The 16,638-nt window shown below is 44.1% G+C and overlaps 1 protein-coding gene across 22 annotated transcripts in view; it reads left to right on the plus strand.

The window, feature by feature from the left end:
• Positions 1 to 16,638, plus strand: part of kif1ab (kinesin family member 1Ab) — a 62,092-nt gene that overhangs the window by 38,873 nt on the left and 6,581 nt on the right. For 9 of the 22 annotated variants that reach the window (XM_064338884.1, XM_064338885.1, XM_064338892.1 and 6 more), the window contains 22 exons: positions 14 to 151; positions 1,271 to 1,597; positions 6,403 to 6,521; positions 6,708 to 6,793; positions 6,902 to 7,037; positions 7,866 to 8,028; positions 8,753 to 8,843; positions 9,091 to 9,209; positions 9,314 to 9,369; positions 11,599 to 11,707; positions 11,933 to 11,999; positions 12,104 to 12,188; positions 12,345 to 12,450; positions 12,997 to 13,020; positions 13,404 to 13,518; positions 14,242 to 14,375; positions 14,490 to 14,551; positions 14,656 to 14,801; positions 15,386 to 15,583; positions 15,715 to 15,786; positions 16,156 to 16,274; positions 16,392 to 16,535. In XM_064338884.1, coding sequence (XP_064194954.1) covers positions 14 to 151; positions 1,271 to 1,597; positions 6,403 to 6,521; positions 6,708 to 6,793; positions 6,902 to 7,037; positions 7,866 to 8,028; positions 8,753 to 8,843; positions 9,091 to 9,209; positions 9,314 to 9,369; positions 11,599 to 11,707; positions 11,933 to 11,999; positions 12,104 to 12,188; positions 12,345 to 12,450; positions 12,997 to 13,020; positions 13,404 to 13,518; positions 14,242 to 14,375; positions 14,490 to 14,551; positions 14,656 to 14,801; positions 15,386 to 15,583; positions 15,715 to 15,786; positions 16,156 to 16,274; positions 16,392 to 16,535 — 2,616 coding nt within the window. The remainder of the gene's footprint in view (positions 1 to 13; positions 152 to 1,270; positions 1,598 to 6,402; positions 6,522 to 6,707; positions 6,794 to 6,901; positions 7,038 to 7,865; positions 8,029 to 8,752; positions 8,844 to 9,090; positions 9,210 to 9,313; positions 9,370 to 11,598; positions 11,708 to 11,932; positions 12,000 to 12,103; positions 12,189 to 12,344; positions 12,451 to 12,996; positions 13,021 to 13,403; positions 13,519 to 14,241; positions 14,376 to 14,489; positions 14,552 to 14,655; positions 14,802 to 15,385; positions 15,584 to 15,714; positions 15,787 to 16,155; positions 16,275 to 16,391; positions 16,536 to 16,638) is intronic. The other 13 variants (XM_064338906.1, XM_064338896.1, XM_064338897.1 and 10 more) reach the window with 5 other exon arrangements.

A 16,638-nucleotide genomic window follows, 5' to 3' on the forward strand; every position in this document is an offset into this window, starting at 1 on the left:
ATGCCCCCTGCAGGCAGAGGCTGGAGCTGATGCGCGAGATGTACGACCGCGCTGCTGAGGTTCCCAGCCACTCCATCGAGGACTGCGACAACGTCCTGACGGGCGGGGACCCGTTCTACGACCGCTTTCCCTGGTTCCGCCTGGTGGGCAGGTGAGTGGCAGCGTGGTCGCTCTCACGGTCGTCCTCAGAATGACTGCAAGCTGACCCATTTCGCACCATCATCGAATGTTTCTGTTCATGGAAGCTAACATGATGGGTGTGCGACAAACTTAAAATTGGGGAGACATTGCCATACAAGGGAAACCCTACTGTATTTGTTTCACAATTGACATCTTAAAGAGAGAACATGCAGACGTCTTTATGTACTTGTGTTTTTTCATGATGTTACGTATTTAACGAATGGTTTTCAGACCAGATTTAACTAGGTTGCAAAGTGAATCCTCTAACCTGAATCCCAGCCAACACACAGTCTCACAACGTTCCTGTGACATTGTAGTAATGTAGTAATGTCGTGGAAATACTGAGAAAATAGAACACTGTGTGTTAGCTGGGATATCAATAGATTGCTGATCCCCACAGGGATGAATCATTGGCCATTGCACAGAAATAGAATGTCGGTAACAAATCGTTGAGTTATCAAATTTATGCTGAAGTGGATTGGACAGCTTGGAATGAAATCTTAGCTCAAGTACAAATGTGTTTATTTCCTACAAGACGAAATATCAGGCCTCTTTTCTCGCACTCTGAATTGCATTTTCGATTGGATAGTGGTATTAAAATCAAACAGATCAATGGGGATTCCAAACCTAATAGTCTCGTATGTTTTTTGAAAACCGTTCTTATAATTGCCCATCAAAGCATTGAGAAGGAGACGGAACTGCATGTCATCAGTCGGGGGCCAAAACGTGCCTTGTTTTCCAGTATGCCATGATCTGAATTTCCAAGTTTGACTAAAGTTGCATTCTCTGTACCTTTTGGGTGCTCCATTTACCACTTTCCACAGCATTATCCTTGTTGAAACCCGAAAACCTCTGACAGCATGCCCCTCCCATCCCCCTGCCACAAAAACCTGCAATTTACAAATGCAAGTTTTCTTACAGCACACAAGCACTGATTGGGACAGTCGTGGAATTGAAGCGAGCTTCTCGCTGTCAGTCCAGTTGGAGGCAAGGCTTGTGCTGTGGCTCAGAAATACTGGCCAGTAGGATTAATCTTGTGTGTGTTTATCTTGTTGTACTAACCCAGTTCCCATGTTTCTGGCTGCACTAGCACCCCCATTTTCAACACGTGCATGAGCGAGCGCATGACCAATCTCACCCCCTCCCCCACCTTCTCCGACCCCGACTCTGACATTACCGAGCTTGCCGACGAGCGGCATGACGGTCAGGTGGAGGAGGAGGATGAGTTGGAGGAGTTGGAGGAGTTGGAGGAGTTGGAGGATGAGGAGGAGGAGGAGTTGGAGGACCTGGACGATGAGATCTTTTTGGACGACCCGTGCTCGGAGCTGGGGGGAGAGGAGGGAGAGCGCTGCCCGGGCTCCAGCGAAGGCCAGGACCCCTTTTACGACCGCTCGCCTCTATTCAGTGTAGTGGGAAGGTTGGTGAGGTTTCAGGAGCATGCTGGGAGAGGAAACTAGCTCTTTCACACTGAGACGCCGGTCTGTCCACGGCCGCCGTGTCCGCCCACACCTAGCCGTGTTTCCATTCAGCTGAGGCTGTTCCTCACATGGAGGGGACATATAGGGCACGAGGCTCTTACACACACACACACACACACACACACACACACACACAGCTGACATGGAAACTAGACTATTAACACCTAATAGGAGAAGAGTTTCCATTTGAAATCCAGGCCGGAAAAGATGAGTTCTTGAAATATTTGGAATATTATTTCATTTTTTGTTTATTTAATGCAGTCATGCTGCACTGGAATCTTTAGAGAGTCCCATGGGTTTAACATGGGTTGAATGTAACATGGGGATTGTCATTAGGGTAAAAAATAATTAGATTTATGTTTTCCATTCAGTCCCCTGTTTAATTGTTTAATACCTGTTATGTGCCAGATCAAGTCTATATTACAGATAGCATGCCTGTGTCAAATATGTATTTGAAGTACTTTACCCCTTTAAAATTTAATACTTTAGCCAACCAAGATTACTGCCAATTTCAGAAGAAACATCATTTTTCACCAGTGTTCACAACAAAATTTTTGTATGTGATTGTGTGTTTTTGGTTAGTAACATTATTAAAATTCTCAGCGATTTGCAGGGGTGTCAAATTTTACTGCCAGTATTAAATATTTCAAATACACATTTGACCCAGGTCTGCTAGAGGCTTAAAAGAAAATTCCAGGCTAAAACACTTTGACATCGTCAGAATGTGCATATTGGCGATGTAAAATGTATACCAGTTTCCCTGTTTTGTGTGGTATTTCTGTTTTCTACAGCTAAACTTGAGTTCTGTAGAAAACGTGACGTCATGCAGTATTTTGTTCCAATCAGCTAGATGTGCTAATTAAGCACAAGCTAATTAAGTGAAATATATAACTCAGGTGGTAAACCCTGGAATGAATTACACATCACTGCTACACATTTAATAACCATGTAAGCGTTCTAGCCTGGAATTTTCCCTCAACTACTTCAGCTAGCATTTACTATGTCAGCTTTCTGAACCAGAGTGATTGTGTAAATCTTGTATATCAGGGTTTCCCAACTCAGACCTGAAGAGTCCTATGTATACTTGGTTTTGTCTCAGCCAATTCTGTAATTGATTAAGGCAATTGAGAACATGTTTCTACACACCCCTGTTATATTGTTTATGAGTATGCAGGTTTGGCTCATTGCCTTTTGACTTGTTTTCCAAGCAACAAATGTGCGACATCTGTAACCAGGTATCAGCACTTTCAGAATGTAGAACTACAATGTGTTTTTGCCTTTCAGTCAATTAATAAATCAGCAGGTCAGCCAGTCAGTCAGTCAGTCAATCAATCAATCAATCAATCAATTAAGTATACAAAAAATAGCCCCTACATTTCAATTAACAGCTGATTAGTTGCTGGAAATGGTTATTTCATTTGGAACAAAAACCAGACACAGAGGACTCAAAGAAAATTTGGGAAGCCCTGCTCGGTGCAAAGGGAATCACCAGCAGCAAGTAAACTGAAACTATTTGAGGTGGAGTCAATATATGGTCAGTATGTATCACTAAGCAACAAGTATAAACCTCGACCTTAGGTTAGTAGGTGCACCATCAAAATCCCTTGATAAATCCTTTGTCATACTCACATGAGCTTCTTTTTTTAAGCATTCAGAAGCAATTTAAGTGCTTTTTGGCAGCTAAAGTGGACTTATACATGTACATATAAAATTAATTGCAAGAAAAAACCATTATGCATTACCGGTCATTAAGTACTTAATTTGGTCGTAAATGTTTTAGAGTATAAGGAATAAGCTGTCATATGTGTTTTATGAAAGCCTAATGGAGATACATATGTCTGGCCAAGTCTGATCAAATTGAACACTACATGCAGTGTGTCTGCACTTTTTATGAGCAATTGGGTCAAAATTGGGTCACAGCCTTAACCTGCCTGGCATAATTTCAACATGGAGTGTTCCTCCATGCTAAAAATGCAGATTGCCTTGTTCCATTACCCCTCTTGGTTCTCATAAATCTGACAGCAGTAATTGACATGGTTGCAAAGTCAAGTATCGCAGGAAAGTCCCTAAATTATGTTGCTGGTTTCTTAGAAATACATCGATATACCCATAGTAACATAACACTCCTTGCATCATTTCATCACTTTGAACCCTCATTTTGGCAAAATGTTTGTTGTACTTCCAGGTACAGTTATATACACTCAAATGGATACCCGACTACAATACATTCACTTACAATGTGTTATTTATTTAAGGAAAGCTTTTGGTGAATATCAGCATGATTCAGTCTGTCACTCCCATGTAGTGAAAATGAGCAGGATATTCACATTTTCTGAAGCTGAGGACAACGACAGCAACAAGAAAAATAATTTTTTTTCAAGTGGCATTGCTATCATTACAATGATACACTGTTTGAATCCATTAATTTTATTTATACAAAAAGGAAAATTTTTTACATGTCATGAAAACGTGTCAAAACAGATGAATTATTATGGGTCAGGAGATGTGATGCAACTGTATGACAGAATAGCATGCTAAACTCAGTAATAGACCCAACTCACAACTCACAAAAACAGTAACTGCAGCATGTCTAAGATGTTTTTTACGTTGTATTATTTAGATGAGCGCTTTTCATCAAAGAAAAAAATTACTTTTATTTTCATTGTAACGGCATGGATATTGATGAATACCATTGGTAGACTCATTAATCAACAGACTGGTGATTGAGGAAGACTCAGGGTCTCAAGATGAAAGAGCTGGTTTCTACTGCAGCTGTCTCTATTAGGCATGCCAGAGCACAATTTTATTTTGACGTTTTTTCAAATTTTATATGGATATTTCTGATTAATTGGCTCCCCACTCTCACCTACCTGCGCATACACACACAGCAGCTGTGAGTCTAGGACTGTGAAGTGTGCTTATTTTAATTTCTGTTGTCCCTTGGTTTCAATTTTTCATATTTTTTAGCTGTTGGCACTATTGGTTAAGCTTAGCCCTGTACTTTATATTTTAATTTTAGTTAAATTTACTTTGCTTTCAGTTTTTTAGTCAACAATTTAAAGTAAAAAAAAGCTTTTGCGTGGACGTTTTCTTCTGAGCATGCCATCTTTGCACCTCACCAATCTTGTCGTAAGCTCCTCCCCTCTACCCCACTTCCTGCCACTCCTTTACCCTTCCTGTCCCAGTTGCTCTTGGGAAATATAGTCCTAGGCTGCAAAATACAGTGGTCTTGGGAAGCAAAGACAACAGGCTGAAATTTCTAAAACGAGTAGAATCAAACTTGTCTATGAGCTTTTTACGATAGCTATTTGGCTATTTTTACAATAGCCATTATCGATGATGATAAATGATTTTTGGTTACTAATTATCTGCTTGCTTCTCATGGTCATGGTGGGTTTTGCAGCGTTACTTGCTTCTTCATGCCTACGCACTGCATATAGCAGTGAGCTGAGGAGTGGGTCTTTTGCCTTTAGAATGCTGGGTATTTTGGTCCTGGTCAGGATGTAAAAGCTTTGACTTGTCAGCTCTGAATTTTTCTGTAGCCACACCATAGCATCTGTCAGGGATGTTTCTAAGTTTGAAGCTAGAAAAGAATCAAATTCCGATGGGAAATGTCAAAGCGCTTTTTCCGGTTAATTTTTGAAATCTCAATGCTTCTGATTTGTTATGATTTGATATCCGTAAGGCTTATGAGCAGGTGAAACACATACGTGTTGGTAGAGGTTTAGCTATTGCTAATTGTGTCATGATAGATGGAAGTCATGGACATGATCAGAAATTTCCTTGAATATTTTGAAGTTAGATTTTCCAATACCTAATGCATTCATCAATATCTGCTACACTAAAATCAATCCATTCAATTAGGTCAGCAGCAGAATCATGGCTCTCGTTTGCAAATGGCCATCAGTAATTTTGGACAGTCAGCCTGCTCTGTGAATATTCATGAGGTGATTAGATGTTTTTGCCAGACATAATCGATCTCAGAGCAGGGAAGCATAATTATCAGCCCGCAGTGGTGTCTGGAATAGACTAAACAAGAGATGGTATTATTTGTGCTGTGGGAGGAAATTGAGGCGAGTTGAGTGGTTGGTGAGTATCGTTTATAATGATAAGAGTGCAGGTGACTTTATTGTTTAATGAATTTCCAGTCATCGGGAATGTAAGGTACCTTCTCATAGGTTGCATTGTGAATTTAAAAGGTCTTTTTAATTATTGCTGTCTGTTTCCCTTGTCAGAGTTGTAGAAATAAGAGGCTTTTGTTGACCATAAAAGAGATTGTTAAAGCACCTGTTGACTAATGAAAAAATTTAAAGCACACAATGTGGTTCCATTTTTTTTTAAGGGGGAGGGGTGTAGTTCAGTTGCATACCCGTGCTCCTTAGCCTCACCAAGCTGTCCCGCACTGTCTCTGAAGCAGAACACCCAACCCACTCCCCCACCCCCAGCCCCGCCCCGCCCGCCCGCCCCTTTCGGAGAATTGGCACTGAATCAAAAAGGCCCAAACCGTAAATGCAGTAAAGGACTCCTTTGGCTATCGCTGGAGCAGATGCGGCTTTTGTTTGGTTGCTTTCGCGGCTCGGTGTTGTGTCGTCCAGTGCAGTGTGTCCATGTGTCTGCGGTTCCCCTGATCTCTCTGTGCTTTCTGTCTCCACCCCCAACCCCACCCCCCAACATACCCTTCCCACCATTCCCTTATCCCCCCACCACCACCACCACCACTCTACCCCTCCATCTCTCCACACAGGGCCTTTGTGTATCTGAGTAACCTGCTCTACCCCGTGCCCCTGGTGCACCGGGTGGCCATCGTTAGCGAGAAGGGAGAGGTCAAAGGCTTCCTGAGGGTTGCCGTGCAGGCGATTTCGGGTAAGGTCCTCAGGACGGGGAGCTCTTTCCCTCACACATTCTGAGATGTTTTCAGATTCATTATAAAGAAGGGTCAGCAGCTGAGTTTGTGCTCTCCCTGCCAAGTTGAGCTGAAGTGGGATGAGGAGCGGGCTGTGTGTAACTAGATGGAGAAGTGAAGCGAAGGCCTTTTGTGTTTTCCTCCAGCCGACGAGGAGGCCCCTGACTACGGCTCTGGCGTGCGACAGTCGGGAACCGCCAAGATTTCCTTTGAGGACCAGCAATTTGAGAAGGTGAGCTGTCGCAGCTTAACTGGGGGTGGGGGGTTGTGGATCGTGGTCAGGAGAAATGTTTTCTTTTTTGGGTTCCATTTCGAGTTACCTGTTCCTTTGACCGGCCAGTTCCAGACAGAGTCCTGTTCGACGGGCATGTCCCGCTCCGGGACGTCCCAGGAAGAGCTGCGCATCGTTGAAGGGGAAGGGCAGAATTCAGACATGGGACCCTCAGCAGATGAGGTCAACAATAACACCTGCACAGGTAATGGACAATGAGGATCTGTATTGGGCTGTTATGGTGACAGAGTTTGTGGGACTGGGTGTGACTTCATTTTATGGAGACTTGGTAAAGATGTGAGAAGCAGGACTTGCTGTGCATTGTTAACCTCAAAACTATTTTCATCTCAGATTTGTGGATCCTCAGCAATTAAAATGTCTCAAATCATTTTTAACCTCACAGTGGCACAACATTTCCTGTTTTAATGTCCAGAAACCATAACCATTTCCAAATCATAACAAACTGACTAACAGACATCTTGCATCATAAGTATGTTGCACATATCATGGGCCATCATATCAAGTACTGAAAGTCTGTTTGAAATGTATTTAAATTGCTGAGTTACCAGCATTTTCTTTTGGACGCTCAATCTCGATACCTAACATCGTATTCCTACTATGACCTCAAAAGCCTCTAGCAGTCAAAAATGTAGGAAATGAACAACTTTACTATTTATGGTTTTCAATTTTATGGCTATTAAATTTGGCTATCTTTGCTGTATTTGCTTATTTATTGACTTACAGTATGTACAGTATGTGTACAGTATGGCAATTACATCTCAAGACTCTTGACTCGTCAATGACATCTGAAGACATCTCTTATCCGTAGTTTGTGTTGGGAAAGTCCATTGGCCCTTTTGTTATTATGATAACAAACCCCTTAAGGAAGTACAAGAATACTCTATTGTACTGTACACTACACTACTCTATTCTTCTCTGCCCTGCTCTACTTTTCTCTGCTGTACCTTACTCTGCTCTGCTCTACTCTGCTCTACTCTACTCTATTTGACCTTCTGGGCACTCCCCTCCATAGCAGACGCTGAGGAAATCGAGAGCCCTCTGAAGGCCAATGTAGAAGGGTCACTGGAAGACAGTCTGGAGCACCTGAGGATCGGGAGCGTCTTCACCTTCAGAGTGACGGTCCTTCAGGCCTCCAGCATCTCAGCCGAGTATGCAGACATCTTCTGCCAGTTCAAGTGAGTGCCCGTCTCCTCAGACTGAATTTGCTCTCTGCTCAAACTGCCTGTCCATTGGTAAAGACATGGTTTTTCTCTGGAATCCACCTAACTGGCCAAAGTTGATATGATCTGTGCAGACAGTGATAATTTGTCTTATTTTATAGACCTGTTATTTGGTATAATTTGGCAGGTAGCTACTAGGTGTGATAAATAGATGAAATACATAAAGAAAATAAAAAGGTCCAACATTTAGACAACATAAATTCAGCAATAATAATTAATCTATTAGGAAATAGAAAAGTAGACATAAATAAAAAAGTGAGCAAAACCAAAAGAAGAAAGAACAATCAAACTACAAAAATTCAAACAATCAGTCAAACACACAAGCTTGTGAAAGAGTTAGATGTCATGAGAAGTATCAAGCATCTTAAATGAGCTTTAGCATCTCACAGTGTGATAGCAGTTCACATAACCAGAGTCCACTCAAAACACCACATTATGTGCTCTTATTACCCCCTGTCCGTATTTTTCCACCCATGTTCTGCCTCTGTTAATTTATGGGAAAAGCTCATTTAGAACAGATGGTGTGGAAGGATGATTAGCTTTTTGGAAAGGTTTTGTTTGACTGGCAGCTGATGGCAAAGCTGTTGTGCGATTGGTAATGTGATTACCAATCTCTGATTTTGTGGAGGTAAACCACAGATTTGTTTTGGTATGACGTCTGGTCTTTGGCCCTTTACAGCTTCATTCACCGGCATGACGAAGCCTTCTCCACAGAGCCACTGAAGAACACAGGCCGTGGTCCTCCTCTGGGTTTCTATCATGTGCAGAATGTAAGAACTGTATAGTGACTCTGGTGAATGTAAACTCTTTGTATATTGACTCTATGGTGAATGTGAGCACTTTGTGTAGTGACTCTATGGTGAATGTAAGCACTAATGACTCTATGGTGAACATAAACACTTTTTATATTGACTCTATGGTGAACATGAACACTTGGTGTTGTGATTTTACCATGTTTTTAAGAGAGCCTTTGTTCCTCAGCGCAACAGCAGTTTGTTCTTTTTGGCATTCTTGCAGATTGCGGTCGAGGTGACGAAGTCATTCGTGGAGTACATCAAGACTCAGCCCATTGTATTTGAGGTGTTTGGGCACTACCAGAAACAGCCATTTCCACCACTCTGTAAAGATCTCATAAGGTTGGAATTTACATCCAAGGATGTAGCAATAAGTGCAATGTTAAGGTTTTTACGGCACTTACATTTTTCACGTTCTGAAATGTTGCTCCTTTTTTGTTTTACAGCCCACTGCGACCCACTAGAAGACAGTTTCCTAGAATTATGCCCTTGTCTAAACCAGGTACGGAATATGGTTTTGACTGTGTAGTCACACATAAATGTGCCATTTTGATAAGTGCTGTTGTCCTTTCAGATCAAAATACCTGCACAAACAATGAATGTGTAAAATAAACGATTGATGAACTTTTGAAAGTTCAGCAGTGTGTGGTAGCGGTAGAGCCTTTTTAACACTGATATTTTATGGGCCTCACTTCCTGTGAGTACCTGGAGCTAGTTCCTCTCTGTAGATGCTATCATTGTGTCACCTTTGTCACCGTGGCTCATGGCTTTTTGACTTTAACCAGCTAATATGGAGTTCCTCTCAGAGCAGGGAAAAAGATGGAGCTGATCCTCCATTATCTAGTATCCTCTTTCCTCTTGAATGCACTGAAGTCTGGTGCTCTCGCCCATGCTCAGCTCCTTTCCTACGCGTTGGGCCGTAATCAAAGCACAGAATCCGGGTTGGTAACGTCCATGTGTGAGACACAAAGAAATAATTTAAGATTTCCCACCTTCCTGCTCAGAAGGTACCCCTTGAAGATATACTAGAAACTTCTATTTTACCAGTTATCCATGATGTAGAGGGCATCATTAATGCAAAGTGGAACGCTATCATTCTATTTGTAACAAAAATTGATTGTGGTAATGGCTGGTGATGGTGTAGTGAAGTGATGGGATTTTGGGATTTCATTACCGGTTCTTTTTCTGTCTCAATCTTTCATCAATTTCTTTGATGAAATGAGAACTATAATGGGTCTGCTGATGATTTGCCACAGAAAGGGCTGTGATTATACTACTGGAAAGTCAGGGGGAGACACATAAATACACATTATAATGTCACAGCAATTGTCACGGATAACTGTGGCAATTGCTGTGAAATGTGCTATATAAATAATATTTGATTGATTGAGTGACATTGCCGAGAGGAGTCATCACAGTTGTGGAGGAAGGCGGATTGTCCGTCTGAAGGAAATATATTTTCTTTGTGTCCAAAATGATTTGTTTGATTCCGACTGTGGTAGTTCAATGATAATGCTTGCTCCACTGATCTATGGGACCAGTAGTCGTTCAGGAGGGGTGTGGGCCTCAGCCCTGCATATGATTGATCTAATTAGAATGTGAGTCATACCTTTCCAGGGCACTTTACTTAATTACTTATGAATACTTATGACTGATGCTCCCGATTTCTGGTAATATACTGACTCGGGCCAAAGCTGTAAGCCTTTTCCCAGTGGAGCGGAGATGACGTTGCCGTCCTGACAAAGCAGTTTTGTTCCACGTGGACCCTGCTGGGGTTGGGTGGGGCTCCCCTTCCTCAGTCACTCTTCTGCCTGCTGGTACTGCTCTATGGCCACTGTGGCGCTTTGGCACCCCCTGCTGTTTGGGCTGTCTGAATGTTCACTTGCACTCCTAGAATTCACTTGGACCGTCCATTACTTTCCGTGGATTCTGTGGTGTATGTGAACACCCAGGTGCGGTTCAAAACAGTTTATATTCCAAAGACGTTTCTTCTTGTAGATTCTTGGCTTTGCATACAAGACAGGATGTGGTCTTCATTGATTGTATATGGGGTATCATTAACTGTGTGAGTAGATTCCTTGAGTGCAGTTCCCTGTTTTCCATTTCAGGCATCAGTTTACAGTACAAGCTGGACAGTTCCGCTAGCCTTCATGTTATACGGACACGCTAATTTAATAATCTCTGTCCATTATGATAAAGTAATAGAATGCAACTATATGAAAACTGGCATCATATGAGAAAATAGAGATTTTCCATGGATTTGCAAGGTCACTGTGTTAGCTGATTATTGTGTTTATTCTTGCATTCTTCTCCCTGACTGCATCCAGATTGAAATGTGATATTGCTTTTGTGCTTGCCAACAGTGCACTGAAAAATGTTCTGTGTTAAATCAACTCCTACATGTACAGTACATGTGAGTACATGTGGTCCCTATTGGACTCATGTATACTCTATTGGAATTGAATTAACACTGGACATTGTACTGTCTGCGACGTGCAGATTCTGACAGGCTGTTCTTTTAGTTATCCCACATTCTCCAGCTCGATAACCTGTGGGTCAGGGAATAATTTAACAGTTTTTTTTACAAATGGACTCAACTGGACTTTACTTCTGGAACATATGTGTATAGAAATAATTTAATGGATTTAATGACTGATTGAATGAAGTTTGCTCGTGGGCGTTAACTCCAGAGGATGAACACGGCCTTAATCGTTCCACCGTTTTCTCGCAGTGCCTGCCACCAAACTGAGCACGCTCACCCGCCCCACGGCCGGGCCCTGCCACTGCAAGTATGACCTCATGGTGTTCTTCGAGATCTGCGAGCTGGAAGCCAATGGAGAGTGAGTGCGCTCTTCCTTTAAAATCTAGCTGATGCATGAGGGAATGTAGACTTCCAAAGCATTATATATTTGGGAATAATTAATCCCATGTAAGGAAAATCTGTGATCTAAATTATGATCTTTCATGGAAATATCGTGCAGAAATAATGAAAAATAGAAATGCTGCTCACTGAACACTGGCGGCCATTTTATGTTTGTAATGCTGTATGTGGTCTGTCTCCCCAGTTACATCCCTGCTGTGGTGGATCACAGAGGGGGCATGCCCTGCCACGGCACCTTCCTGCTACACCAGGTACAGTACTGTAGCTCGCCGCTATTTAACTGCTCGCCCGCAGGAAGCTTTGGGATCTTTGGACTTCCCTTGTGCAGCGCTTATTATTATTGTCGTTATCACAGGGCATTCAGAGGCGGATCACGGTGACCATAGTGCACGAGACGGGGAACGACATCGAGTGGAAGGAGGTCAGAGAGCTGGTCATAGGTGAGTCTGGGCGTGCGGTTAGCGCCGCAGGTGGAAACACTGGCGTTCGGGGGAGGGGGAGGGGCAAACGAGCAGAGTAACGCATTTTTGATCCATGCGATAGCGACCTGTGGAAACGTAGCATTCACCCCACTGGGGCCTCCCCCCCCCCCGCAGGCCGCATTCGCAACACCCCTGAGGCTGACGAGACCATCATCGACCCCAACATCCTGTCTCTCAACATCCTCTCGGCAGGGTACATCCGCCCCTCCCAGGACGACAAGTACGTGCCCCGCCCGCTCTCCCGCACCCCTCCCCTTTTTGTCAGGCATCTGTGGAAGGTGCTGGTGCGGCTGCCATCTGGAGGCCTCATCGTCCAAAATCCAAAATTGGCCATGAGCCTAATGCTAGTGCACTGTGACGCTATTGTGGTATGACTGTACTGGTTTTTAATGAGTAGAAGGTCATACGGTAGACCCTTCAGCAATAGGGTTTGTTTGAAATTGATATCAAAACGTGCAAATTTTAAGAATTTCAATACTTTATTGGTTGGAATTGTTACTTACTGTCTCCATATAATTTTTTTTTACATTTATAGCTATAAATCTTCCACTGTGTTGCTGAAAGTCATGACAAGCGTAGGTTGTCACATGCTGAAGAGCAAAAGCTTTAAAAATAAGTCCCTGTATATTATTTTCCTGTGATGAATACGTGATAATATTATAACATGCCTTGCAGTCTGCAGGAAATTGCAGTCACAGCTCACTGCTTTAAATACTGCCTAATTCTCACATTTGATTCTTTTTCTGGTTGCTTCTCTCTCTCACAGCATTTCCTTGGGAATAGACCATAGGTATATTTCATACTTTTCTTGTCTTGTGCTCTCCTTCTCCCTCCATCATCCATATGTCACTGAATTTCAGGTTAGCAGCCCCTCATTAGTACGGTGTGCAGTGGAGCTTATACCACGGCCACCATATGGGGCTTCCCAGTAATGTAACGGGACACTATAAGAGGAATTAAACAAATGTTCTCATGTCAGATGCTGATACCTGAATGCATATACATCCACATTCGCCTGTTATGTACATGCACGCGCACACACACACACGCACACACACACGTCTCTTGCTGTTTAGAAGCCATTAAAGTCATTCAGAAAAAAGTTACTGCAATAACAGCAAAACGAAAAGATCTGCCCATGTGTCATTGCTCGCTGTGTGCACTGATTGACAGGACCTTCTACCGGTTTGAGGCCGCCTGGGACAGCTCCATGCACAACTCCCTGCAGCTGAACCGTGTCACACCTTGCGGGGAGAAGATCTACATCACCCTCTCTGCTTACTTGGAAGTGAGTGGAACAGTTTGATCTGTTTTTTTTTTTATTATCGCTGTCTGTTCCTTTACTCTGCTATGCTTGCCCTGTCTTGGGTGGCGGCTCTATTTTAACGATCTTAGCGCATGGTCTAAAGCGCAACACGCAAGTGCATTTAGGGCGTGGCCAGACCCACTTTTGCTAGATTTGGGGCTGACAGTTCAAATGCGAAGGTTCAAAAGGGCTGGAATTATTGGCTTAATTAATTAATTAGTGTGTATTGGGCATAACATGCAATAAACCAATCAGAGCGTCATCTTCTATTCCCTTTAAAGGCACCTGCATTTGCCCCTTGACAGATTGCTAATATAACGGTGGATTTAGCAAGTCGATTAATTAATTGTCTGAATGTGGTGCAAATTTGTTTTTGTCTCTGATTTTTTTAGAAGGTAAATCTTTCTTAATTAGACTTTTAGTTCTCTATAGAATCATTTTGTTCAGTTATGTTGTAACAGGAGAAATTAGCAGGGTTTTAATTGCTCAAAAGAATGGAAATCTGTTCAATGTAATTTAGAAAATGTGAAGAATGAAGAATTGGGTTAAAAAAAATTGTTAAAATGACGAAATAATTTTTATTAATCTACGGATTAATCTTCTGAATTAAAAAAATGGTCAGGGCTGTTCTGAAATACTGTGGCATTGCGCGCTCTTGACTGAGCTCCAAACGACTAACCGCGTGGTTGCGATTTTCTGCGTCAGATGGAGAGCTGCGCTCAGCCCACCGTCATCACCAAAGATTTCTGCATGGTGTTCCACTCCCGGGATGCCAAGCTGCCCGCCTCCCGCTCCATCCGGAACCTCTTCGGCAGCGGCGGGCTGAAGGCGACCGAGGGGTGAGGGCCCGGGGCTCGGCTCCGACGGCTGGCCTTTTGTTAAATTGAACGAGCGCGTCTGTGACATCGCTTGACCCGAGCGGCGATTGAATCTCCTGTCTCCTTTGTTTGCAGTAACCGCGTCACCGGCGTGTACGAGGTCAGGCTGTGCCACCTGGCCGACGCCGGCAGCCCAGGTAAGTGGCTCGGCTCTGTGTGTGCTCAGCGCTCAGCGCTCGTTGTGACGAAAGCACCTCCCTTGCTCGCACGCTGTCCTCACTCTCGGGGGCGTCTCCCTCAGGCATGCAGAGGAGGCGCAGGCGGGTCCTGGACACCTCGGTGGCCTACGTCCGCGGGGAGGAGAACCTGGCTGGCTGGAGACCCCGTAGCGACAGCCTCATTCTGGACCACCAATGGGAGCTGGAGAAGCTCAGTCTGCTGCAAGAGGTGGGGGAGGGTGCTCTTCTGCAGACTCATATGCAGTGCAAATGTGGAGAACATGAGTGTTAGCCTCTGGAACAAAAAGTGCAATATAGCCAAGAAGACAAAGAAATTGGTGCAAAAGGCCCAATTATCAATGTTAAGCATAAAGTTGGACGAACAAACCAAAAATTAATATTGTAAATGATATCTTTATACAGCTATACCTATAACATTACTATTCCAAAAGTAAATTCCAAAAAGTGAAATAGAGTAGCTAAAGAGGGCCAGGGGAGCTATGGTACAATTTGAAGAGGTGGGTCTTCTGTATGTGTCAGATGAGTACGCTGTCCTTAGTGCAATGCTAAGCTCATTCCACCACTGGATGACCAGAACAGACAGGAGACCAGTAACCGCAGGCATTACCTGTGTAATGCGGATGTGTCTATCTGTAGGTACAAACTGCAGTGTGTGATTATGTCTGTTTGCAGGTAGAGAACTGTGTTCGCATCTGTGTCTGTGCTTGTGTGTGTGTGTGTGTGTGTGTGTGTGTGTGTGTTTGTGTATAATTGCAGATGTGCTCACAGCTGTGTACATGTGTGTGTTCGCAGGTGGAGAAGACCCGGCACTACCTGCTGCTGAGGGAGAAGCTGGAGTCCACCCTACTGATTGGCCAGGACTCGCTGTCGTCGTGCGGGAGCGAGGACCTGAGCGAATCCTCCCAGTCCTCCACCGACAGCAGCAGCGTCCTGGGGCCCGGCGCGGCTCTGGAGAGCCCCAACGAGAGGCAGCGGGAGCTGGCTGCCAAGGTGACCGCCACCCCCCTGCTGAGCATCTCACCCCTGGACCCCTTCCCCATGTCATTCAGCGTCCCCTGTGTGTGTTTAGCAGAGTCAATTATCTGTCATCCCTTACCTCTCTGCTGTTACTCTCTCCTCAGTGTCTGCGACTGCTCACCCACACCTTCAACAGGGAGTACAGCCAGGTGTGTAGCAGTGCCAGTGAGGGCAAGGTAAGCTCCACAATCAATCAATCAGTCAACTAATGTCTAATCTACTTATCAGCCAGCCAACCAGTCAGTCAATAAGTCAGCCAATCAATGAGGAAAAGCAGAAAACATTAGGGCTAAGACCCTAACATATAACGAAAAGAAAAAAGAAAGTTCCGTTTCAAAATATAACAAGAAAGGGTACTGTATTATGGATTCTCTTATCAATTTCAGTTAATGCTGTAGATTAAATTAAATGGAACTTTTGAAATGATTGCTGAAATGATGTGGTTGCTTTAGACCCAGTTTGTGATGGGCTGTCATGCTAGAGCCTGATTGATTGCTTGGTGTGTCAGTGCATTCTGATGGACTGCTCTTGCTGTGGTGTTTCAGCTGTCTGAGATGTCAGTGACCCTGCTGAGGGACACCTCCGCTTCCGCCCTGAGCACTCTGACCCCGTCCTCCACCTGCCCCTCGCTCGTGGAAGGCGGCTACGCCAACCCCGAACTCAGGTCAGCGGCCGAGCGCGTGGTCGTGCGACACGTCCCAAACCGGCGAGAGAGCGAAACGCAGAGGAGAGAGCCGACGTGCCATGACGCCATCTAAACATGCACGATTCTGTGTTCCAGAACCCCGGAGCTTCACTCCTGCGCTCTCTCCCCCGAGCTGGACCCCCTTCTGGAGGAGGAGATGAAGAAATCCCCCAGCGAAGGTCCGGAGGCCAAGACGAGAGTCCGCGCCTTCGTCCCGGACATCCAGGAGGTCCGCGTCAGGTGAGATGGCTGTGGACCAGCGGCGGAGGGTCTGTCCCCAAACTGAGGGCTAGTTTTCAACTTTACAGTATGGCCTGGAATTGTAGTCATTTTTTTTCATTTG

Source organism: Anguilla rostrata, chromosome 6 (genome assembly GCF_018555375.3).
Source record: "Anguilla rostrata isolate EN2019 chromosome 6, ASM1855537v3, whole genome shotgun sequence".
NCBI lineage: Eukaryota > Metazoa > Chordata > Actinopteri > Anguilliformes > Anguillidae > Anguilla > Anguilla rostrata.